At 38.4% G+C, this 26,522-nt stretch overlaps 2 protein-coding genes across 2 annotated transcripts in view; both read left to right on the forward strand.

Annotated features, from left to right (window-relative positions):
• The window catches only part of LOC127635435 (kinase suppressor of Ras 1-like), a 34,250-nt gene extending 28,673 nt beyond the window's left edge, over positions 1–5,577 (forward strand). Inside the window, exons 19-20 of the mRNA XM_052115486.1 lie at positions 1,472–1,605; positions 4,416–5,577. Of these exons, the coding sequence (XP_051971446.1) occupies positions 1,472–1,605; positions 4,416–4,422 (141 nt within the window). The 3' untranslated portion in view covers positions 4,423–5,577. The remainder of the gene's footprint in view (positions 1–1,471; positions 1,606–4,415) is intronic.
• Positions 5,578–9,436: 3,859 nt separating this feature from the next.
• nf1b (neurofibromin 1b) overlaps positions 9,437–26,522 on the forward strand; it is a 78,048-nt gene continuing 60,962 nt past the window's right edge. The window contains exons 1-17 of the mRNA XM_052115908.1: positions 9,437–9,674; positions 14,257–14,400; positions 14,623–14,706; positions 14,838–15,028; positions 15,286–15,392; positions 16,818–16,885; positions 17,722–17,797; positions 17,871–18,028; positions 19,318–19,491; positions 19,786–19,914; positions 20,006–20,080; positions 20,181–20,312; positions 21,013–21,063; positions 22,594–22,728; positions 23,024–23,137; positions 23,259–23,338; positions 23,452–23,575. Of these exons, the coding sequence (XP_051971868.1) occupies positions 9,615–9,674; positions 14,257–14,400; positions 14,623–14,706; positions 14,838–15,028; positions 15,286–15,392; positions 16,818–16,885; positions 17,722–17,797; positions 17,871–18,028; positions 19,318–19,491; positions 19,786–19,914; positions 20,006–20,080; positions 20,181–20,312; positions 21,013–21,063; positions 22,594–22,728; positions 23,024–23,137; positions 23,259–23,338; positions 23,452–23,575 (1,902 nt within the window). The 5' untranslated portion in view covers positions 9,437–9,614. The remainder of the gene's footprint in view (positions 9,675–14,256; positions 14,401–14,622; positions 14,707–14,837; positions 15,029–15,285; positions 15,393–16,817; positions 16,886–17,721; positions 17,798–17,870; positions 18,029–19,317; positions 19,492–19,785; positions 19,915–20,005; positions 20,081–20,180; positions 20,313–21,012; positions 21,064–22,593; positions 22,729–23,023; positions 23,138–23,258; positions 23,339–23,451; positions 23,576–26,522) is intronic.

Raw genomic sequence — 26,522 nt, forward strand, 5'->3', positions numbered from 1 at the left:
TACACTCACCTAAAGGATTATTAGGAACACCATACTAATACTGTGTTTGACCCCCTTTCGCCTTCAGAACTGCCTTAATTCTACGTGGCATTGATTCAACAAGGTGCTGAAAGCATTCTTTAGAAATGTTGGCCCATATTGATAGGATAGCATCTTGCAGTTGATGGAGATTGGTGGGATGCACATCCAGGGCACGAAGCTCCCGTTCCACCACATCCCAAAGATGCTCTATTGGGTTGAGATCTGGTGACTGTGGGGGCCATTTTAGTACAGTGAACTCATTGTCATGTTCAAGAACCAATTTGAAATGATTCGAGCTTTGTGACATGGTGCATTATCCTGCTGGAAGTAGCCATCAGAGGATGGGTACATGGTGGCCATAAAGGGATGGACATGGTCAGAAACAATGCTCAGGTAGGCCGTGGCATTTAAACGATGCCCAATTGGCACTAAGGGGCCTAAAGTGTGCCAAGAAAACATCCCCCACACCATTACACCACCACCACCAGCCTGCACAGTGGTAACAAGGCATGATGGATCCATGTTCTCATTCTGTTTACGCCAAATTCTGACTCTACCATCTGAATGTCTCAACAGAAATCGAGACTCATCAGACCAGGCAACATTTTTCCAGTCTTCAACTGTCCAATTTTGGTGAGCTCTTGCAAATTGTAGCCTCTTTTTCCTATTTGTAGTGGAGATGAGTGGTACCCAGTGGGGTCTTCTGCTGTTGTAGCCCATCCGCCTCAAGGTTGTGCGTGTTGTGGCTACACAAATGCTTTGCTGCATACCTCGGTTGTAACAAGTGGTTATTTCAGGCAAAGTTGCTCTTCTATCAGCTTGAATCAGTCGGCCCATTCTCCTCTAGCCTTCTAGTTGACCTCTAGCATCAACAAGGCATTTTCGCCCACAGGACTGCCGCATACTGGATGTTTTTCCCTTTTCACACCATTCTTTGTAAACCCTAGAAATGGTTGTGCGTGAAAATCCCAGTAACTGAGCAGACTGTGAAATACTCAGACCGGCCCGTCTGGCACCAACAACCATCCCACGCTCAGAATTGCTTAAATCACCTTTCTTTCCCATTCTGACATTCAGTTTGGAGTTCAGGAGATTGTCTTGACCAGGACCACACCCCTAAATGCATTGAAGCAACTGCCATGTGATTGGTTGATTAGATAATTGCATTAATGAGAAATTGAAAAGGTGTTCCTAATAATCCTTTAGGTGAGTGTATACTATGGTAATGAATGATAACAATATTTATATACCTTTACCATGGTATTTACATGGAACTTCAAAGAATACCATGGTATTACCATCATTGTGGTGTCCAAACATAGTATTACCTTAGTTTTAAAAATACACCTAAAATATTAAATGATTGTGTAATAAATTGAAGGGAATCAATTTCCGTTTGTGTATAAACTTTGTGTTTATGTTGACTGCTAGTCTTTTGTCTGTGCCACAGGAGATTCTGTCTGCCTCTTGGTCGTATGACGCCCACAATCGGCCCACATTCACCCAGCTGGCTGACATGCTGGAGAAACTGCCCAAACTCAACCGACGACTGTCTCACCCTGGCCACTTCTGGAAGTCTGCAGAGTATGTATCCTAGAACCCCGAAACACTTTACAAAGCTTTACATGCTGGAGAAATGACAGAAGTGATGAGCTCAGAGACACCACAATTTATCTCACACTGTGACGGAATTTCACCATCTTCAGTCATTTAGTTCATGATCTTTGCAAGCAGTACCTGTCTAATATGCACATGAGCACTGTGCTTTCTACAAATGACGAGCTTTTAGGAAAAAATTATTCCAAACTTACTGTATCTATGATGTTTTTGATTGTTTTACTATTATTGTTTTGATAAGTTTCCCTCTGTCTAAAAAGTGCAATAAGCTGACCATCTCATGATCCAATTTTTTTAGTTCTGTTGTTATATTAATAGTCCACCCAAAAAGGAAAATGATGTCATCTTTATTTGCTATCATGTCATTCCAAACCTGAATGACTTTGCTTCTTACATAGAACACAAAAAAGTAGATTGTTGTGGTCTGACAGCCTCAGTCACCATTCAATTTCATTGTATATATATATATATATATATAAAAGATGCAATTAAAAAAATCAATGGTGACTGAGGTTATCATTTTGCCTAACTTCTCGTTTTGTGTTCCAATGAAGAAAGAAAGTCATAGGGGTTTGTATCAACATGACTGTGAGTAAATGATGACAAATGATAGTCCTTTACATTATACAGTAGGAATTTATGAAGAGCTATTTGATGCCATTAAGCTTAGTTTTCTCTAAAAGAAATGTTCTAGGTTCAATATAGTTAGTTAAATTTGTGTAAAAAAATGTTTTACACTAATGCACTTACAATGAAATTCTGTGGGGCAAGCTGTTCAGGATTGTTTAACCCTTATGCTGTGTTCGTTTGTGCTAACACCTTTTGTGTTCCCTGTCAAAAATGACCAGCACTATAGGATTGTTAATAAATCTCTCATATTGCATCTATTACCCAGGATATTGCATTAGATCCTTTTGTCAAATTCTTTTTAATTGTGAACGGTGAAATGTACGTCTTTTTTGGACATATTTACAGTAAAAACATTTTTTTATTGATATTTAAGAATATTGGGGCACTCCCTGCAAAAAACAAATAATAATAATAATAATAATAATAATTGATTAAATTAATAACCACTTGCTTGATCTAAACAAAATACAGTAGGTGTCATTTTAAAGCTGATAAATATAATAAACAGGTACGGCTTTATGTCACATTATTCCTTTTTACTTCCTAAAAGATACATATAACATAGACAATGATATATCATAATTACAGCAGACTGTCCCGATTAAAACGAGCCCAAACATAAAATAATATGAAAGTAGATCTTGAAATACTCCTCAAAGAGTGTACATGGAAAGATGATGCACAAAAGGGCGCTCAACACATGTTGTGTGTGTGTGTGTATGTGCACATGCCTAAGGACTTTGTGTGTTCTAACATATCCACAAGTGCTCATCTAAAGGATTGGGATGCTCCTGAACACTTCATATTTCTGTATTTTATTGTCTAATCAATTCATTTTCAAAGGCTGGTCATTTTTTACCCAAAACTCAACAGGTGTAACAAAGTGAAATTAAAAAGAAAAAAAACTGTGAAAATGGTCCAAAGTTTGTGTGTGTGTGTGTGTGTGTGTGTGTGTGTGTGTGTGTTTACTGATACCATATTTGAACAAAGTCAAGGAATTTTATTCCAATTGGATTGGAAGTAAAAAAAAAAGATTGTGGAAAAAGTAGTCTGAAAATGACTGGAACACAACACAAGGTTTAAAGCACATCTGTACACAATTGTGAGTTATTTGAGTTGTAAATTTGTCCTTCGTGGATATGTGTTACAGACTATATAGCGATTAAAGTTAATGATCTCCTGTGGGTGGAGTTTGCTCCATGTAAACAGTACATTGCTGATATGTCACATCAATGTCTGCATCCTTGTTTGTATCATTTTACAGTGTTTGGTGGCTTTACACTCTAGTATTACAAGTCTTTCTAAACTTTTAAAAAGTGTGTATTTCAGTAATTTTCTTGTGCAGTGGCTCGCCCTATAGACTTCCATTGTAAGTGCGTTACTGAATAAACAATTTTTGTTTGGAGTACAAGTTTACATTATTGTCTGTGGTAATCAACAGCATGCCACGGATGCTGTCCATCTAGCTTAAGGCCAGAAACATACTTCACAAAAGTATGCGTATGCCGATACAAGGGTTTGGCCAAAGCGTTGCCAAAAGCGGTCCAGTTTAATACCTAATGTGTGTTCTTACATAACAAACCTCAGTGCTGAAAAGGGCAATAGAGTTAACTCAAAAGTCTGTGCCATTAAACTGGATGTGTTATTTTCCAGGTAAGTTGCTATAAATATATTGACTAATATTCTCTTCAAACTGTTGCTCCGCCTTGACAGTAGTTGACTTGAAAGAGAAAACTCACCGTAAAAGTGGATAGTTAACACTAATGTCTACTGTAGTGCCCCTTGTGCCAACGTTGAGAATACAACGCCTACTTGCAGTGTACTTGTGCTCTGACACATTTCGGAACGCAACACCGTATAAAATCGAGCTTGCTTTGCGAGAAACTTCTGTGTTCACATACTTGTATAGAGTATGTTTCAGCCTTAACTTTTGAACCCGGATTTCCGAAACATTTCTTTAGACTCTTTTCCAAAGAGATACTGCTAATTGTAACATATTCTCTCTTACTGCTAATTTCCTCTTCTGAAAACTTGATTTCCTTGTTTCAGAACTTAGAACTAAACATTAGCTACCTAATCTCTCCTTTCTCTCTCTCTCTCTCTCTCTCTCTCTCTCTCTTCTATCATCTATTTATTTCTCTTTGTAGGTTGTAGCTGTGTGCCTAAAACATGTGCAATGCAAAACCCACAAACCCTGGCTCTGCCTTGCATGCCCGCTGAAACCCGGCCCTCCTCTGGACTTGCAAACTAACCATCACCTGCATTTCCGCCTCCAACTTTCTATGGTTCTCAGGGTGGTGCTGGTGGTGGTGGTGGTGGGGACGACTTTTGTGGCGATGCGTTAAATAAAATGCTTTGCCTTGTTTATTCTTTATTGATTTCCTTTATTGGAGTGAGCGACTGGTTCTCTCTTCCTCTCATGCTCCAGTTTGTGATGTCACATGATGCAATTCCTGTTGGATTCACCGGATTCAATGACACTAGGTGAAGATGAATGCCAAGCTCCTCTCCTTTTCTTTTTCTCCTTTTCTCTCCCTCTCTCGTGGACTTGGTGCCTCTTAGTCCTGCGTGACATAAGCCGATTATGTCTCTGAATGGACCGTTTGGTTCATGCAAACATACTTTTAGTTGTGACTCTTGCTCCACAGTGTCCATTAGTAGATGTTTTCGTTTCACGAATGATAATGTTCTCAATGGAGAGTTATTTAGACATGAGGGTCCCTTGAATATGGTCAGACCTAAAAACAGAAAGCTTTCGGAATCTTAAAGAGATCGTTTACTCAAAAATGAAAACTGAGTCACTCACCCTTGGAAGAAAGTAATTCAGGTTTGGAATGACATGAGGGTGAGTGAATGATGACAGAATGTAAATTTTTTGGGTGTACCTTTTAATAGGGTTCTTTTAAGGAGAACTTCACCCTTTCAGTGTTATAATATCTGGTACAGATTGCGAATATGAGCCAAAGAGAAGTGTGTGTGTCTTCTCACCCAACTATAGGTCTTTTAATATCAAGGATGTTAAAAGCGGATCCCTTTGTACGAATTATAGAGCATTATATGAACCCAGCAGAACAGTGTTCCATAAAGTTGTGTAAACCTGAACTCTCAAGTGTGTTTTGTAATGTTGTGGACGGGTGTGTGTTTGTTCTGTGAAAGACTGCACTTTGTGGTGTGAAAATATCAATGACATGTAAAATATTTATGTATAAATCTGTTTTATTATTGTACAGTCAATGAACAGAATTCTTTTTATATGGACATTTTATATATATATATATATATATATATATATATATATATATATATATATATATATATATATATATATATATATATATATATACATATATATACAGTATATAATGTACATCATGACATTTTTGAATAGGTACTGCTATCCTATCCCAGATGTAAATATTCTTTATATTTTTTCATGTAAAGAAAAAGAAAACTGTAAACAGAATTTTTTTTTTAGAATGGGTCGATACATGTCCTGTACAGTCATATTTTTGTATTGCATGTGGCTACTGTACACGTTGTCTGTTCTCATCTTTGAAAGACAATAAAACCAAGCTTGTCATGTGACTGTGGTCAGATCCATACTTGTCAGTAACTTTTCACAAGAACACAAATATTGGGATTTGCAGAGACTTGTGACGTGATGTCATAGGTGATCTTTGGATGTTCTTTCTTTCTATCTTTGTTCTTTCTCTTTTTGCTTTTTCGACATCACACATTTACAGAACGTTCAGGGTTCAATCAAGGATGTACCCAAATATTCTAGATTGAGGGACCAAATATAAAAGTTATAGAATGTAGAGCACTAATCTGGAATCATTCTGTTCATTTGGTCTCTCTCAGTGTTTATGACTGAAATGCTGTAGAGGGCAGTGTTGATCGGTTTTACTGCAGGAAGCCTATTGATATTTTATTTTCAAGGGGTAATATGTACCAAAATGTAGGTATAATGACTGTGCACAATTTCATTAGCACAGTGAAATCCATACATTCCTTTTAAAAGTAGTTTAGAGACTTCGTAAGACTAAGCATATACAGCAGTGGCCAAACGTATCGGCAGTGACATCAATTTTGTGTTTTAAAAAAATTACGTATTTTTAGATTATTTTTTCACATGTTTCTATGGTATAGTGGAAAACAATGATAAGCATTTCATGAATTTGAAAGGCTTTTGTTGGCAAAAACGTTCAATATATGCAAAGAGTCAAAATTTACAGTGTTGACCCTTGTTCTTCATAACCTCTGCAATTCACTCTGGAATGCTGGATATCAAATTCTGGGCCAAATCCTGACTGATAGCGATTCATTCTTGCCTTATTAATGCTCTGAGTTGATCACAATTTGTGGGCTTCTGCTTGTCCACTCGCCTTTTGAGGATTGACCACAGGATCTCAGTGGGATTAATATCCAGGGAATTGCCTGGCCACAGATCCAAAATGTTAATGTAATGATCTCCAAGCCACTTCATTATCACTCTTGCCTTGTGGGATGTCCTGAAGCCTTCTTCACTGCAGTTGAACCTCCCTCCTTGAAGTTCTTGATGATCCAGTAAATGGTTCTTTCAGGTGCAATATTCTTTGCAGCAATTTCCTTGCATGTGAGGCCATTTTGATGCAAAGCGATGATGGCTGCACGTCTTTCTTTAGAGGTAACCATTGCGAAGAAGAACAAAATGATTGGAAGCACTTCTTCCCTACTTTTATAGCAGTCAGTCTGCTCTTATAATCCAATCAGAATGATAGAGTGATTTCACCCCACTAGTACTCATTCACACTTTCCCAGGTGCTGCTGATATGATTAGTGAAATGATGTTAGCTGGTCATTTTGTGCCAGGGCCAAAAAACTGTGAAATTTGGGTTTTTGTGGTAAAGTAATTTTTTTGGCCAATGAAGCGTTTTGCAATTATTTAAAATGCATCTGATCAGTCTGCACAATAATCTAGAAAAAATGTGAATCAACACCACAACAACTGAACCAGAAAGCTTTGCGAAAAACTACATTTATGTCACTGCCAATACTTTTGGCCATGGCTGTATTCATAATTAGGATGTACCACATTTAATGGTCTACAAATCAACAAATCAACCATTGAAACCATATTGGTCAACCAGTAATCAAAATATTGGGAGGCTGAATCCCCCATAATGTCTATGTTCGTCACAATAATGTTGTTTTTATTTAATGAACAAAACTCTGTATAAAAATAGTAATTGTAATAGCTTTGTTTAGTTTCATTTCATCTTGTCACTCTCAGTAAATATTCAGAAAAAACCCATCTGTGATTCCAGCAGTTTGAGGACAGCAGGCCATATTCTCATGAGTAACACCAGCAGCTCCTTAGTCTCTTGAGAAAACTGTCCATTCACTATTTCCAAAGCAGAGATTTGAGCTGAAGAGTTGTTCACAAAGGTTTGCTTTGTTTCTCAGAGGCAGCTTCTGAATTTCTCTGTATCTAAGAGCATTCACTGTTCTGCCTCAACCATGCTGTTTCCGGCATCTCTTTGAGTTTTACTCCTACAGCGCTTCACTCTGCCTGCAACAAGCTGTTCTTTCTTTTGCTCACTCTCTCTCTCTCTCTCTCTCTCTCTCTCTCTCCCTCCCGAGATTCATGAATCTGTTTTCCTTACAGCATGTGACTGGAAAATGGCTGAATGGACAAAAGACTTACCAGAAGTGTCTGCATGAACTACTGAACAGATATATACTTTATATCAAAAATATACTTTTTGCCTCCTGTTTAAGTCTAAAAGTTCAGTCCTATGAAATTATTTTGTTTTAGACTGTTTAATTAGTAACATACTGTACATGAAAAATTTATAAATTAGAAAGATTTAAGAGAAAATCATAAATGCATGCAAATTAATGGAAGTTATTTAAAACGTTTTATAAATAATTTCTTCAATGAAGTTTTAAAACTGTAGATCAGTGAATACATGTAGTGTTTGTAAATCAGTTCTTTTGCTCACCATGAGCAATGACGATCTAAAAATCACTGGTTCGGTTGTTTTGAATTTCTTTCAGATTTTTTGTAGGAAAATGAGTGAATGTGTGCTATTCTCATCTGTGTTATTGAGTATTTTAGTCTATTTTATATCAGGCCATATAAAAGGTTTGTTATCTTTTGGGCTAAAAATATCAATATGAAGATATATTTCAATAATAGCCTATTTATTATTTTTTGTAAATATAGCTGCTGATAAGTTATAATAATATAACATAAGAATACAAAAAGATAATATCAAATATCCTTATATATATATATATATATATATATATATATATATATATATATATAACAGAACAAAAATATGCCTCTAACAAGATTCATGAAGCTTTATTGGCATGTTAAAAAGATTTTAACATGGGAAAAGCTGTAATATTTAATAAACACACAATGTGTTTTTATTTATTTCACTTAAGCGAACCTTGCACTACAGTACAGTACAGTATTGTGAAAGCATTGCAGCCTAGTAAATAGGTTGCATACAGAATGTAGTTTAAATTAATAAAATAGTAACAAAATAAATGTGATTAAATTAATTTAACAAATTAATTAAAGAAAAACAAATATATTAATGTGCCGCTTTCATCCTATGGGAAACATATTTCTCCTCTTTGCATCTATGTCTCTTTTTGGAAAGACTTTTTATGCACAATATTGAAAATAATAAAAACCTTGACAGAAAAAGTGTGCTAGTAATGGTAATACATAATAATAATATAGTACAACAATATAGAACAAAATAAAATTTTATAAAATAAATAATAACAATAATAATAATATTAACAATAAATACTAAAATAATAATATAGGACTACATTATAGAATAAAAAATTGAATAAAATATATATGAATTACATTGTTAATAATATTGTTTATTTTATTCAATTTTGTTTGAATGTTTTTGCATTTTATCCTATATTTTAGCCTAAATAATAATAATAAAACTAATAAATAATAACATAGGGCTACATTATAGAGAAAAATACAATGAAATAAATAAACATTAAATCTCTCTCTCTTTCGTACACTCGCTCTCTGTGCGGGCGCATGCGCACTCGTGCTCTCATCTTTCTCATCTGCACCACTGCTGTGCTGCTGCTGCTGTTGCTTTGCTGGATCGGAGGATTCAAACTTCCGGCACTATCATGGCGGCATGCTGCTGCTTCTGACACGGAGCAGTCCGAATACCGAGCCGCCCGTTATTCGGCCCTTAGCGCGGCACGTATCCAGGACCGCAGGGGTTGCAGACGGCGGATAAGACGTCCTCTCATCTCCCGCTTCATCATCATCATCAGCGGCCGCGGAGGAGCAGGCGTGAGCGGTCATGGCGGCGCAGAAACCCGTGGAGTGGGTCCAGGCCGTCATCAGCCGATTCGACGAGCAGGTCAGAGCACATCTAAACATCTCCGCACATCTCTTCTGCACGGATGCGCTCTGACCTGCGCGCAGATCACAGTGCATCCATTCAACAGCTGTGCATCCACTTCTGTTTCTGTCCTATTTATGTCCAAAACAATATTAAATGCACTGGATAGGGGGGTGCAGTCACTACAGCAATGAGAGTTACCCAAGCAGGACATATTTCTGGATCAACGTCCTTTGTAGATCTCGACACAATATTTCATATGCACTCCCCCATAGTGCAATAATGTAAATACATATCTCATGTACATATGTAAATTCACATATTTAATTCAATAACTGCACATACCCCTACCTTGCACATACATTACCACTCGCACACGTACATACGCCACCATTCTGTTATATGTCCTATTATTTGTATGTCTATTTATACTCTTACCTTGTTTTATATTCTGTGTCTCACTGTAATGTTGTGTGTGCACTTGTTTCGCCTATCACCAAAAGAATTCCTTGTGTAGGTGAGAACACTTGGCAATAAAACTCATTCTGATTCTGATATCAATGGCCTTTTGACCTTTGTGGAAAGGTTAGGGTTAGAGCTGGTGGTGTACATTATATGATGCATAGATAGAAGTAGATTAGTATTCATTTTGTCATGCTTAGTATGATTACATGTAGGGTTAAAGGGATTGTTCATCCAAAAATGAAAATTCTGTCATCATGTTGGCCTCAGTCGCCATTCACTTTGCATCACATGGCATGTTTTTTCTTACAAGGAAAGTGAAAGGTGACTGAGACTGAACATTCTAACTAACATTTTTGTGTTCCATGGATGACAGTCATATGGACTTGGAACAACATGAGGGTGAGTAAATTATGACAGAATGTTCATTTATGGGCAAACTATTCCTTTAAAGGAATAGTTCATCCAAAATGAAGTTTCTCTCATAATTTTCTCACCCTCATGCCATCCCAGATGTGTATGACTTTCTTTCTTTTGCAAAACACTAAAGTTTTTAGAAAAATATCTCTGCTCTGTAGGTCCATACAATGCAAGTGAATGGTGACCAAAACTTTGAAGCTCCAAAAAGCACATAAAGGCAGTATAAAAGTAATCTATATGACCTCAATGGTTTAATCCATGTCTTCAGAAGCGATCTGATAGGTGTGGGTGAGAAACAGATCAAAATGTAAGACCTTTTTTTACTATCAGTCTTTCCCTTCCACGTCCTTGTTTTGTTTTTTTGGCAATTCAAATTTTCCATGCGTATTGCTAACCTACTGGCCGGGGCTGATCAAGATGGAGATTTATAGTAAAAAAGTACTTAAATATAGATGTGTTTCTTATCCACGCCTATCATATTGCTTCTAAAGACATGGATTAAACCACTTGAGTTGTATTGATTACTTTTATGCTGCCTTTATGTGCTTTTTGGAGCTTCAAAGTTTTGGTCACCATTCACTTGCATTGTATGGACCTACAGAGCAGAGATATTTTTCTAAAAATCTTAATTTGTGTTCTGAAGAAGAAAGAAGTCACACATCTGGGATGGCATGAGGGTGAGTAAATTATGAAAGAACTTTCATTTTTGGATTAACTATTCTTTTAAAGTCCCTTCAAGGTTTATGCAATGATGACTCTCCCTCTTTAATGTGTATCCTACCGGTTTAACCTGCAAATGTCACAATGAAATTGGTTATAGTTTACAAATTACAACAAGGCAGAATCTGTGCCCTCAGAACTCTACCGAAAGAGAATTGGAAGTCCTGTAATTCACAGTGTTCAACATGTCTCCTGCTCATTGTGTGCACTGTATGTTCATGAAATGTTTTGGCTAATGTGAGAGCATTTTAATCTACCAATAAGAGTGTAGTCCTCTCAGCTTCATTTAACTCATTTAAAGGAATTGTTCACCCAAAAATGTAATTCTCTCTCTTATCATTTACTCACTCTCTTGCCATACCAGATGTGGATGATTTTCTTTGTTCTGCTGAACACAAACAAAGATTTTTAGAAAAATATCTTGACTTTGTAGGTCCATTCAGTGCAAGTGAATGGTTGCCAGAAATTTGAAGCTCAAAAAAGCCCATAAATGCAGCACAAAATTAATCCATATGAAATTTAAGTCCTTAATTACTATGAATGTACACTTTCACTTCCACAGTCTCCTTTTGTTTTTGGTGATTCACATTCTTCGTGCATATTGACATCTACAGGGCAGGGAGAAGAGTTATAGGAAAAAAGACTGATATATTCATCTGTTTCTCAGCCACACCTATTATATAGTTTATGAAGACATGGATTAAAATACTGGAGTCGTATTAATTAATTTTATGCTGCCTTTATGTGTTTTTTTTTTTAGCTTTAAAGCTTTTCACTTTTCACTTGCATTCAGTGGACCTATAGAGCTGAAATATTCTTTTAAAAATCTTTATGTTCAGCAGAAGAAAGAAAGTCATACACATCTGGGATGGCACGTGGGTGAGTAAATAATGAGAGAATTTTCATTTTTTGACCATTTCTTTAACTGAGTTTAAAGAAAATACCACAGAATGTGAATTTTTTTTTTTTATCAAAACCTCAGCAGATTCTGTCTGGCTCTGATTGTAACCCATTGTTTACCACAGCAGAAATCAGTCTTTTCTGAGTTTCACAAACGGGTCACCAGGATCTTCTGTGTCAGGAAAGTGTGTTTCTGTGGTAATGGTCAAACTAGTTAATTCTGTTATTTGTCCTCTTTATACAAAGATTTAACTGCAAAAACGTGTCTGTGAGTTATTGTTTTTTTCAACAACACAGATTCTTGCATTTTCTGGAAGAATTTTAGTCAAACGTTTGGAGGCCTTTAACTAAAGTTTTACCAGGAAACTGAAGAAACATTGACAGAAACAAATTCTAAGACACTGTGGACTGTCGACTGCCTTTAAGAACAAAGGTTTGTGAGCATCAGGAGAAAGATACATGAACAGGTTTAATCTGGTCACATAGGTGGGTTTAAGAAGGACTAGTCTGACTTTTCTTTTTTCTCTCTCTTATCAAGTTACACCTCATTTAAAGGGTCTGTTCAACCATAAATGTAAAATCTGTCATTGACTTCTACTCATGTCTTTCCAGACCGGTATGACTTTTCTTCTTCTGTGGAACACAAAAGGAGATGTTAGGCAGAGTGTTGAGTGCTGACAGCCTCATTCACTCTTATTGCATATTTTGTCCAAACAATGAACGTGAATGGTGACTAAGGCTACCATTCAGCCTAACATCTCCTTATGTGTTCCACAGAACACATGAGGGTGAGTAAATGGTTACAGAATGTTTTTAGATGAACTATCCCTTTAACTATGCTAATTAAAGGCACAAGCTTTCACTCTCCCCCTCAAAGGCTCTGATTGGTACTGCAACAACAAATACTTCTAAAACACAAAACTGGTCCACGCACGTTGAGTCTTCAGCCTCTGGGCTGATTTCCTATACTCATGTAACACCAGACCTTTATCTTTAGTGCTTGTCCTGTGAATGGAAACTGACCAGTTTTAGACCCTCAGTGGCGGTGTGTACAACAGCTTGGGCTGGTGGAGGGGGCCGTTATGCAGGGTCTGGTTGAGGATGGCTTATGGGCCGGGATTATTGCACTTTGATTGAAGTTTAGTAAAGATTATGGTTGTTTTCTGATTGCTAAACCTCGTCTAAACTCAGGATAATCCCAAAATGGGATTTTGTATTGCCAATTGACTTCAGCAATTTTCACACTAGCTTTTTAAAACCAAGTATTTGCTTCCGTTTACCTTTTTGTCAGCATTCACGTAAAGCAACATCCTCCATGTCTTCAGTGTTGTTGCTGGTTTGCGACCCGGCCCTGCCCCCCTCCGCTCCACATTATCTTATTTTAACTTTTAATGTCTATATAAAAAACCTGAGGAGAGTTTTTTTAATTAAATTAAAATGTATTTTTACTGCGATTTCACAATAAATATTGTTCCAAATTTGGCCTTACAAACCCCAGTAAGCAACTCAAAGATGACCGTTATGAGTCACCTTAATATACAGTATATATGAAAGGGATAATGTACAGTCAGCCAATGGTATTCACAAAATAAACTCAGGCCTCGTGTTGCCTGAAGGGGTTTATTTTGCGATAATAACCAGCTGCTTCTATATAATAATGTACGTTACCCGCTTATTACATTGCTACTAAGGAAATAAATATATAAATGGACATAAAATACTGATTTGTGTTGAACAATATGTCTGATATGTCTTAATCCCTGGATGTGCGGTTGTTACTCAGCCATATCAGACAGCTAGATGGCGTCATTGACCAATTAGAATCAAGTATTCCAGAGCACTGTGTAATAATGATATATGTATAATGGATATATAATACAGTTCAATGACTGCAAATAGGATGTATACAAAACTGCTGAAAGAACACTTATTTTACACAATATTTACTCAAAATTCACTTAAAAATACTTTGAAAAACAAAGGGAGTTTAGTGTCCTTTAAGTGTCTTCAAAAGAGCATCTGAACACAAAACTCACCACAGGAGCTTCCACTGGATTCAAATGGATGAAATTTAACTGTGTGTGTTTGTCGTTTTCAGCTTCCTGTGAAAGTTGGCATTCAGAACACTCACACTAAAATCAGCACAGAGCACAATAAGGAATGTCTGATCAACATCTCCAGGTACAAATTCTCTCTGGTCATCAGTGGACTCACCAACATCCTGAAGAATGTCAATAACATGGTGAGTATTTCTTAGATTGTGTGTGAGATTTTCAGATATACTCTAAAGTGATTTAATTCATTAATAGAGGAAACACCTTAGGTTTTTTTGTACTCGCTGAAAGCAAAATACTGTGTAAAGCAACAAAATCACAGCAGAACATATTAGTGTTGTTTAATAGATGCTATATGGCGTCACATTTTGCATCATTGTGTCTCATTTTGCTGTTTCTCTTTCTTACAGAGAATATTTGGAGATTCTGCTGAGAGGAACCTCTACCAGTCCCAGCTGATCATCATGGACACACTGGAGAAGTGCTTGGCAGGGGTGAGTGACAGATGCTGTCCTTTCAGAATGTCTCTCTGCTAAATGTGTACTTACAATAAAAGGCCTTCCCTTCAGAAATGTTGTCTTGCTGAAAAATCATACAAGCGTGTAATCAGTCTTTCTCACTACAGCAACCAAAAGACAGTATGCGTCTGGATGAGACGATGCTTGTGAAGCAGTTACTGCCTGAGATCTGTCATTTCATCCACACGTACCGTGAAGGAAACCAGCATGCAGCCGAGCTTAGGGAATCTGCCTGTGGGGTTCTGTTCTCTCTCAGCTGCAGTAACTTCAACGCCGTCTTCAGCCGCATCTCCACCAGGTACAGACGCTCAACAAAAGAGTGAGAGAGTGATTGGATGAAAAAGTGAATAAGTGATGGTGTGCATTGCTTTGCTGAGAGTGTTCGATTCCACTTATAATTTCAATCAAGGTCTCTGGAATCAAAAATCTGTCAAATTAATTTTCATTACCATTTTTTTTACCTTCCCTCTGATCATTTGAATGAAACAGATTGCTTTTGCTACTGTTTCTTTAGGACCTCTGCAAACCGATGCCTGTCTGTCTCTTTCTCTGCAGGTTGCAGGAGTTGACAGTCTGCTCTGAAGATAATGTAGATGTGCACGACATCGAGCTCATTCAGTACATCAATGTCGACTGTTGTAAACTCAAAGGACTCCTGCAAGGTTCGATAAACTCATACTAAACAAGTCCAGCTCTAATACTATGAGCTTAAAGGGATAGTTTACCCCAAAATTTAAATGTTCTCATTATTTACTCAACCACATGCCATCCCAGATGTGACATTATTTCTTCTGCTGAACACAAATATGTTTAGAAGAATATTTCAGCTCTGTAGGTCCATTCAATGCAAGACAACAGGGGCCAAATCTTTGAAGCTCAAAAAGCACATAAAGGCATAACTCCGACTAGTACCCATATATATATATATATATATCTCCTATATTAATGACCACCCCAACGCCTAAAATATAGAGTCTGGGGCTAAATGAAAATTGAGTGTCCAATACGTCACACATAAATCTCTGAACCCTCAACCAAAATTCTTGGATCTTAACACACCACCAAAAAAACAAGGGTTGTGTTCCCATCTTCTGATTGGCATCACAAGCAGGCGGGTGTGTCTTTCAGACCACGCCTATACAATCTAGAGGGGGTCCAAATTAATAAATGTAAAATCTTAAATTGCATAAGGCACACCCATGCATCTCTAGAGGTAGAATCCTAGCCCACCATAATCTCTTGAGAGAAGTTGAAGCTCTGAATTAGCAGGGAGTAATACACTGATGCCTCATGACCTTTTCCAAAAGCACTTCTCACCACTCCCAGAATATCTGCCGCTTTAGGGGGGTGTATGCTACTCCCAAAAATAGTACAGAGCAGGTGGCACAGCTTTAAATACCTAAAGAAATTAGATCTGGGAATCCCAATTTGTTGAAATTTGTTTCAAAGTATCTCAACACACAATCCACACTGACCAGCAAAAAGAGGATTTGTTAATACATAATTTTGGGTTCAGCCATATGCGCGAGGCAACATTTAAATAAATGTCAAAATTAAACATTCTTATGTCCATACCGAGTTGCAAATGTGAGATATCGGGGTGTAACCTAACTTATTCGGTTAGTTTAATAGAAAGGCTTTGCAATGGCAAAATAGGGGTAAGAACTTCCTGTTCAATACAAAACCAGGGAGGGGCTCTCTTAGGTGGAAGCGATCACTGAGCTAAAGAGCTCGCCATTGGATGCGTCTGATCCTCGCATGGTGTAACGTGACACCCGAAGACATGGATTTAACCACCAGAGACATACTGTATGGATTACTTTTATGCTGCCTTTGTGCTTTTGAAGCTTCAGAAATTTGGTACCCATTCACTTGCATTGTGAGGACCAACAAAGCTGAAATATTCTTCTAAAAATCTTTGTTTGTGTTCAGCAGAAGAAAGAAAGTCATTCATATCTTGGATGGCATGAGGGTGAGTAAATTATGAGACAATTTTCATTTTTGGGTGAACTATTCCTTTAAATCAGTGCATTGTTTTAATTTTGTTGTTAATTAATGTGTTAAGAATCAGTCTTTTCTCCCTGTAGAAACTGTATTTAAATTTAAAACCTTGAAGAAGCCTGCCCAGTTGAGCGTCATCTACAATCTAGAGAAGGTAAGTGTGTTTGTGTGTTGTAGAATGGAAACTAGGAGAAGGGAAAAGCGTGATGCCAAAGAGAGCTCAGCATCTTAACAGTTAGTTTTGATTGGCCAGATGTGATAATAGAAAACTGAAGTTTAAAATCATGTGACAGAGAAAACAAAAGCATTAGTTATCTAAAAACCAAAATGCGCATATTGATTTCTGTATTTGAACCTTTGTCACTAGATACTCATGGCATTTGTCAGTGCCTTAGCATGGCTAAAATGGACCAGTCACACTTGTTTCTGTTAAAAGATAAGATATGTCATATTTTGTCATTTGAATGACATAATCTCAGGGGGCCTGGGTAGCTCAGCAAGTATTGATGCTGAGTTTGAATCCAGGGTGTTTGCCAAATTTGCCTGGTTGCTAGGGAGGGTAGAGTCACATGGGGTAACCTCCTTGTGGTTGCAATTAATGGTTCTCGCTCTCAATGGGGTGCGTGGTAAGTTGTGCATGGATTGCGGAGAGTAGTATGAGCCTCCACATGTGAAGTCTCCGCACAACGAGCCACGTGATAAGTTTGAAGTTTGCGGATTGACTGTCTCAGAAGTGGAGGCAACTGAGACTTGTCCTCTGTCACCCGGATTGAGGTGAGTAACTGTGCCACCACGAGGACCTACTATGTAGTGGGAATTGGGCATTCCAAATTGGGAGAAAAGGGGATAACTCAGGGATCACCTACATGGATTTTCATTTGTATAGAAATTATCATAATTTGTGGTATTTTAATTGAATGCTCTCTACTGCTTCCTACTGTTGGCCTTACTGTTACACATTTTTATATAATGCATTTAATTTGTTTTCAGGCATTCTGGAACTGGGTGGAGAATTATCCTGATGAGTTCACCATGCTGTATAAGAGACCTCAGGCAGACATGGCTGGTGCGTCCTCTAAACAAAAAAAAATGTTTTGGAGAGGATCTTTGTACTTAATCTGTATGTGTGTATGTTTTAGACTGTGCAGAGAAGCTGTTTGATCTTGTGGATAGTTTTGCTGAGAGTACAAAGAGGAAGGCAGCTGTGTGGCCCCTACAGATCATCCTCCTCATCCTCTGTCCTGACATCATGCAAGACATGTCCAAAGACACGCCAGATGACTCCAAAGACAACAAGGCAAGAACACACACACACACACACACACACACCCGATCTATCTGTTTGGACAGCTAAGTCTCACATGCTATTACATGTATTATGCTATTACTGTTTCTTTGTGTAATCCATTTTGTAAAGGGGCCAAATCCTACATTTTTGTTTTGTAGCATTTTATTTTTGTTCCTGAAGTACCCTAGCATTATTCAGTCATGGTTTCTTGCATCAAAAACAGTCACAATTTAGTTGTACTTTCTGCCCTCTTTCTGACTCTTTTGTTCAGAGTATTACAAGGTGAAATTCAGAGAATTGATGGAGTACATTTGAAGGAATTGTTCACCCAAAAATGTACTTTTACTCATTTACTCACCTCATGCCATCCCACATGTGTATGACTTTCTTTCTTCTGCTGAATATTTTTTGAAGAATATTTCTGCTCTGTAAGTGAAGCTCAAAAAGCACATAAAGGCAGCATAAAAATAATCTAGAGTCCAGTGGTTAAATCCATGTTTTCAGAAGTGATAAGATAAGTGTGGGGTGAGAAACAGATCAATATACAATCTTTTTTTTTTTTACTATATATAAAACTTATAGTCTTTCACTCCTAAAATTGTTCTTTTGTTTTTGGCTATTTGCAATCTTTGTTCATATTGCCACCTACTGGGCAGGGAGGAGAATTTCTAGTAAAAAAGGACTTAAATATTGATCGGTTTCTTAACCACATCTATAATATCACTTCTGAAGAAATGGATTAAACCACTGGAGTCGTATGTATTACTTTTATGCTGTCTTTATGCGCTTTTTGTGCTTCAAAGTTTGGCCGCCATTCACTTGCATTGTATGAACCAACATAGCTGAGATATTCTTTTAAAAATCTTGATGTGTGTTCAGCAGAATAAAGTCGTGCACATCTGCGACTGCATGAGGATGAGTAAATGATGAGAGAATTTTCATATTTGGGTAAACTATACCTTTAATGCGTCTATGTGTCAGTGGCCCTGCTAAAGTGCTGAATACTTAATAGGCATCTGAAATGTAAACGCGATAAGTCAAAAATGAATATGCTGAAACTTCTGACACCATAACCAGGAAGTGTTCTTAATTTTGCATATTTCTTTTCATAATTGATTAAATGATACATTACAGCATATTTACATACTGTATTAGCCCACATCAAACTCTTTATTCCAGAAGTTTTACTTGATATCTCCCCTTTAATAATAAAATTATGAGAGAGGAATATTATAAAATAACCAAACTATATAGCCTGTGTGTTAGTGTTTTAAATTGTTTCCTGTCTAATCCTCTAGAAGCTGTTCTTGGAGAATCTGCGGAAAGCTCTGAGCGGTCATGGTGGAAGCAAGCAGCTGACGGAGAGCGCAGCCATCGCCTGTGTTAAACTGTGTAAAGCGTCCACATACATTAACTGGGAGGATCACTCTTTCATCTTTGTCCTGGTGCAGTCCATCGTGGTAGACCTGAAGGTATGGACAGACACTGCTCTTAGATGCAGTTTGGATCTATCAAGTTCATTTTTGGACAGTGAAGTATGTAAAGTAGAGAGTGGAGGAATGAAATTGGGAAATGTTGCGTGCCAGACTTGAATCTGCATGACCACATAAGCACCATGGTAACCACTGGTGCCATGGCTTGTCTGCCTGAGACCTTTTTTTTCACCCTGATTAAATTATGGTGTAAATGAACACTTTGAGAAACCCAGCAGGGGTGGTGAAAGACTCATCTTCAGTGTGTCAAGTTGATATTTTTCTTCACTCTAGGGACTGCTTTTTAACCCAGGAAAGCCATTTTCCAGAGGGGCAGGAAGCCAGAGTGCAGACGTGGATTTGATGATCGACTGTTTCGTCTCCTGTTTCAGAATCAACCCACACAACAATCAGCAGTTTAAGGTGTGTAGATCACTGTCCCACAAAAATAGACCCTGATCTAAACAATGCACTGTGCTTGCTTTCACCAACTCTCTTTTTCTGCATGTTATAGGTGTGTCTGGCCCCATTGTCGCCCCCTACATTCCATTTCGTGCTGGTGAATTCTCTGCACCGAATCATCACTAATGTAAGACTTCCTGACATCCTTCGTTTACCTCTGATAAATAGTGTCTGATTCACCCTCAGGGTGTCCTAATGTCCTCTGTGTGTCTTCCATCATGTTGTAGTCTCAGCTGGACTGGTGGCCGAAGATCGATACGGTGTACTGTTACTCAGGAGAGCTGCGTCTCATGTTTGCAGAGACTGTGGGGCGAGTCGTACAGGGCTGCAGCAGTCACGCCCCTCTCCGTATGACCCCAGTAAGACACACGCAAGACACATTTCTTAATTTGTGTCAGGAGTTCACATCAAAGCATGCAAAATCAAACACGACATAATATTTGTTTTAGAATGTAATAAAGAAGCACATGCTTCATAATCATGCAAGCTCTGCTGAATATGTCACGTCAGTGCTTCGATAAACAATATCCATTATATGTTTTAGTCCAAAGTTTGCATATTTAAAGAAATATTGATGGATTCTCGTATGTTTACTTCAGATTTTTTTGAGAAAGATACCTTGAAGGTTTTCCAGGAAATATTGTGCTCGGATAAGTTTTTAACAGAGTGTTATTTTCAGCAAGTATTTAGATGTCAATCAAAATGTGATTTTATTTAATGAATTGTTCATTTGTCTTACTGTAATGTTAATATTTTCTTTTTTACTATTCTGTCAGTCTGCATTCATTTTTTCTGTTTATTGTTTCATGTTTGACATTTTTTTATGGTTTAGTTCTTTGTTTACAGATTGTTTCATATACAGTATATAGTTTTAACTATATTTTCAACTTTGGCTGAGCTTTTGTTGTTTTTAAAGAACTATGTAAAACTTGACTTAATTAGAAATTCTAAATAAAATGCAAAAACGATGTCATTAATGTAAACTTAACTGGTATCATTACTTTTCACTGTTTGTGCATTTTAAATGAAAAATCAAATTGTGTTTTTATCTACCTTCAGGGACATTTCTCAAGTTCATCAGTGAGACCAGCAGCACCAGCACAGACACTGGTAATGTACAGCTAGCTAAAGCAGGCACAAGTGCAGTCCGCAATAATGTACAGCCAGCAAGTGCACTGCCAACTGACCCTGCAGACTGGCCTTATGTAACTGAAATTTAAAACATTATATACCATTGGACTATTGTCAGTATAAAAGTAATAAATACTAATTTTCCTTAAAGCTAACTCACTGTATGTTGTTTTTTTTACAGCAAAACTGCTCTGCGAGAAAGGCTTAAGGGGTGGGGGGATATTTGGGGGGTTACGGACACCCATACAAAACCCACGCGATGGTGGGCCTCCCACATAAAGTTTCACTTAGGACTCCCGAAAGGCTCGGGCTGGCACTGGCTTACTGTATACTAGGGCTGTGCAAATGGACAAGCACATCACATTGGTTTTTTTTGTTGATAGATTTTGAGATTGTGATTTGTTTTCCATTTTCGCACATTTTACAGTTAAAAATGCATAAGAGAGTTCAAAAACACATTTCAGTAGGGAAAATGGTCTTTGCATAAATGATAGAAGATAGTGTTGGTTATTTTTTTTTTTTCTTCATTCTTTTTCACCTTCCCCATTTGTGTTCTGTTCTCTAGCTAGGACCTTTTTTGTGCATTGCATTCTGATTGAAGAGATCTCATCAATGTGTAAATGATGTGCACCGATCATTATGGCAATTTTAAACATCACAGAGTAAAATAATATTTATTAAATTGCAGCTTGCTACTATTTAGAAATTGCACATGCTCATATTGCAATTGCAATAATTGACAAAGCCTTACAGTATACTGTTTACTTGTGCATTTTATGATGTATTTAAAATAGTATATAGAAAAGAAAAGGACAATGACAAACGGTGCACAGTGTGCAAGGGTTACTTCTCCAAATCAGTGTAGTACTGTATGTTTCATTAAGTGCATTTACACGCACAATATCCTTAAATTATTTTATTTTATTCTGATAAAAACATTAAAGGATTAGGCAAAAATTGATCAGCATGTGTAAATATATGCCAATTACCCTGATTTTGCGTGCGATGTAAACACTTTTGCTGGGATTCTTATCGGCTTACCCAATGTGCGCAAGTGTTTTGTGCATGACGCTTTGACCTCAAATGCAGAGAATAATCAGATGATTACAAAGCTCATGTAAATGCTAGTTTCTTGCGTTGTCAGATTTGTTGAAAAGTGAATTCTTGGTAGTTCCACAAATTGGTGTGCATATAAATGCATTTATAGTTGTCACATGACCTCACTGCATCATTTGCATTTTTCCCAAACCTTTATGGAAAAATAATAAAGTCTAAAAGTCAGTGAAGAGATAATAATTAGATAGAAGTAATAATTGCGCTTGATATTGCACACTTAAAATTGAAGGTCAAGTCGAGCACATTTCGTTGTGGGATACAGATAATAAATATACTGCACATTTTGGTTAATGCAGTAGGTCATCAAGGTATTTATGATGTGACAGAATACAGTAGTATGGTATATGGAGTTTTACAGTTTCCTATATCTTTTTTGCTTTGTCTTCCTCTTAGAGTTTGACACTTAAGGAAAAAATGAGCAGTCTGAAGTTTAAAGAGAAAACCACTGATCTGGACACCAGGAGTCATAAGTATCTGCTGTTGGCTTTGGTGAAACTCATCCATGCAGATCCCAAACTGATGCTTCATGTGAGTGAGCAGCAGTGATGTAGCCACACAATGCATAAACTCTCCTTTCTGAAAGTGTGAAAAAAGAAAACAGTTTGAATGCACCGCCTTTCTGTTGCTAAGGAAAATTTGTAGAGAAAATACATTTGGTGAAATTTTGGCACGTCTATTTTTATTGAGGCCCACCCAAAAGTAATTTTCTGGCTACGCTCTTGGTGAGGAGGTTTCACTTTCTCCTTCTTGGGTAAAACCACATCCTGATCCTTATGAAGGTACCCTGCTGTATATTAATGTCCCATTTGTGTTTATGAATCAGAATCCAGGTAAGCAGGGTTTGGAAGTCCATAGCAGCACAGCAGATCTTATCACAGGTCTGGTGCACCTTGTGCCTCTTTCTAACATGGGGGACATTTCCCAGGAGGCCATGGAGGTGAGACCTCGACTCTGTCTCTCTTTCTCTGTCTGTTAATCTTTCTTTGTGGTGAGTCTAGTATCACTGTGTTTAGTTGGTTTGTCTGCAAGTTATTGATCAGAATCTGTCTCTTTCTCAGGCTCTATTGGTTTTACATCAGCCTGAAAGCATCGAGCTATGGAACCCTTATGCTTCAATGGAAACTTTTTGGGATATCAGGTAGATTTTCACAACGGAGAAGACCTCCACAGTTTCAGGAAGTACATCATGGTTATTTGTTGCTGACAGACCTAAGACTCTGATTGGCTGATTGATTGTTTGTTGTTTTTCAGTTCTCATGTGTTGTGCTTCATCTGTGAGAAGTTATTTGGTCATCAGTTGGTCAACAGTACAGAGATTCTAAAGTGGCTACGAGAGATTCTCATTTGCAGAAACAAATTTCTCCTCAGGAACAAGGTGAGTCGTCACTCGTGAAGAGTCACAAAGGGATTATTGGTAAAATATGTGGATTCCCAAATCAGAACCATGTTGCCTAGCAGATGAAGCACATGGTGTATAGAGAATTTCAGAGCCATGTACACATTTCAAAGTGAACTAACACACTACTTACTGTGCAGTATATACTGCCTAGAGATATGCCACGGTGATCCGACTAATCGACTATTCGTCCAACTGACTAGTCAATTAGTGTGTTCGACTGCAAACATGAATGTTTTTAGTGGTGGTTGTTTTAATGGGAGACACAATTCTCAAATTAATTGAGATGCAATTCTTGCAGTGTTTTTGAATGCAGAGTGTTTTTGTATGATAAAACTTGCTGTGCTTATAAGTGAATGATAGTAAGCAGAGTAAAACACATGCAAGAAGTTTCATCTCTTTAAAGGAATATTCAGGTTTAATACAAGTTCATCTCAATTGACAGCGTTTGTGGGATGATATTGATTACCACAAAAACTTATTTTGACTCATCCTTCCTTTTCTTTAAAAAAAGGAAAAATCTGGGTTATACTGAGGCACTTACAATGGAAGTCAATGGGGGCCAGTTTATTAAAATAGTCACTTTTTCAAATGTATTGCCACAAGACATAAACAATATGCATGTAAACATGATTTTAGTGTTATAAAATAATTTACTGACATTTTATTTGTAAAGTTATAGCCAATTTTACAACTCTGTTTCCATGACGACTTAATGTCAACAAACGTTGGTTACTGGTGCAACCGTGGTTCTATGAATAGTGGAAGACCGCCAGAGATGGAAGGAGTTATGTGCTTGCGCATCATATCGAGAAACTCGCATTGTTTTTGTCACACATTTGACGTGTAGGAAGCTATATCCGTTTCCGGGCATTGTGGACATTGTGGCATGTAGCTCGCTGACCCTTCTCATCAATGATATAACCAAGAGAAAAGCAGTCTTCATAGAAAGACTCTTAATATCAGCCTGTTCAATAGGCTCATAAGGTGCTGAACATATGCTCTCAAGTACCACCTGCAGGTCCCACTGAGTGTGTGCTATGTGCACCGGTGGATAAAGGTGCATAGCTTCCTTAAGAAATGTCACCACCAGTTTATTTGCACCAATTGACACCTCCTCTACAGGGTTCTGATGAGCTGTTATAGCTGCCATGAACACCCTTAGCAGGGCTGGGGACCATCCAGTAAGTGCTGCAGGAAGTCCAACATTGAGCTGATAAGACAGTCAACTGGATTTAGAGCCCAAATAGTACACCATGAAACAAAGATTTTCCATTTACTGGCATACATGAGACGTGTTGATGGAGCTCTGGCATTCATGACCGTGTTCCTCACTCCGAACATTGTGAGAGTGTCTGCTCAACCCCAGGGGCCAGACGCCTGGCTTCAACCTGTACGGGGAAGGATGCCAAAGCACGCCATTCATCTGTGACAATAGGTCCCTCCAAACCGGCAACGGTTGTGGTGGACCAGTCATGAGAGCTAACTTGGGCTACAATGATGAGCCTGGGGCGTCTCTCATGCATTCGTAGCAGGATGGCGCAAAGAAGCGGAAGGGGAGGAAAAGCATATAGAAGGAGATCTGGCCAGTCGTGAGCCAGGGCATCCTGACCTAACGAACCCTGCTCCTCCTGTGCTGCAAACTACAGCGGAGAATGTGTCAATGCCCTGCTGGCAAAGAGTTCTACTGACCTGGTCCCATAAATTTCCCAAATTGACTGGACAACCGCTCTGTGTAGACACCGCTCCCCCCGCCTCGGACCAAAACAGGAGAGAGAATCCGTCAAACTGTTGCAGTGACTAGGAATGTGCGCTGCTCTGATTGACAGGAAGTGCCTGTCTGCCCACAGAAGCAGTACTCGTGTCAGCTGAAGACAAGGTAGAGACCATGTTTCACCCTGGTAATTGATTAGGAACACAACTGTAGTGTTCTCTGTCTGTACCAGTATGTGACACCCTGACAGCTCCGGTTTGAAATGTCTCAGGGTGAGAAATCCTCCCACAGTTCTAAAAGGCTGATGTGAGAGGTCCTTAGCTATGGACAACACCTGCCCTGTATGCCCTGATGTTGCCATAGTCCTCCCCAGCCCATGAGGGAGGCATCTGTGGTTACAATCACCCTGCATGCTGGGGGTGGTCCCATCTGTACACCCCTTCGAAGAAACCGCTCCCGCCTCCAAAGCATCAGGGAAGCAGAACAGCTGGTTGTGTCTCAAATTAGGGCAAGCCGATTGTGAACTGTTGACAATCACCTGGCTATTAGCCAATGCTGGTACAGGAAAAGGTATAAAAGCCCTAGATGGATGACCCATGAGGCTGCCGTGAGAAGGCCAGCCAGCCGTAAGAATTTTGCTGTGGATCTCCGTACATTCCACCTCCTGTGTGCTGTGAGAGTAGCCTTCATTAATCTGGAGTCCATATGCATCCCCAGGGAGCACACAGACTGGCAGGGAATAAGGCAACTTTTCTGTAGGTTCACCTTCAGCCCCAAGTCATTGACATTTTCTAGCAGGCGCCTCGTATTGTCGGTGGCCCTCTGAGGTGATCCGGTGCACAGCAGCAGTCATCCAAGTACGGGAGAATCAAAATGCCTTCTCGGCAGGAGGTGCAGTGTTGCCTGAATGCACCACGTGAAAACCTGGGAGAAAGAGACAGCCCGAATGGGAGGACACGATACTGGTATGACTTGTCCTGAAATGTAAAATGAAGAACGTTTCTGTGGTAAGGTGCAATAGGGATGCGAAATTATGCATTCTTTCAAATCCACAGAGGTGAACCACATGCCGGGCTCGACATTACGCAGAACATCTGACACACGCAGCATGCAAAAGGAAAGATGTTTGAGGCTCCTGTTCAGGCATCTGAGGTCGAGGATGGGTCTGAACCCTCCATCCTTCTTGTGGATAAGAAAGTATTTTGAATATTT

The sequence above is a fragment of the Xyrauchen texanus genome, chromosome 43 (genome assembly GCF_025860055.1).
Source record: "Xyrauchen texanus isolate HMW12.3.18 chromosome 43, RBS_HiC_50CHRs, whole genome shotgun sequence".
Classification (NCBI taxonomy): Eukaryota; Metazoa; Chordata; class Actinopteri; order Cypriniformes; family Catostomidae; genus Xyrauchen; species Xyrauchen texanus.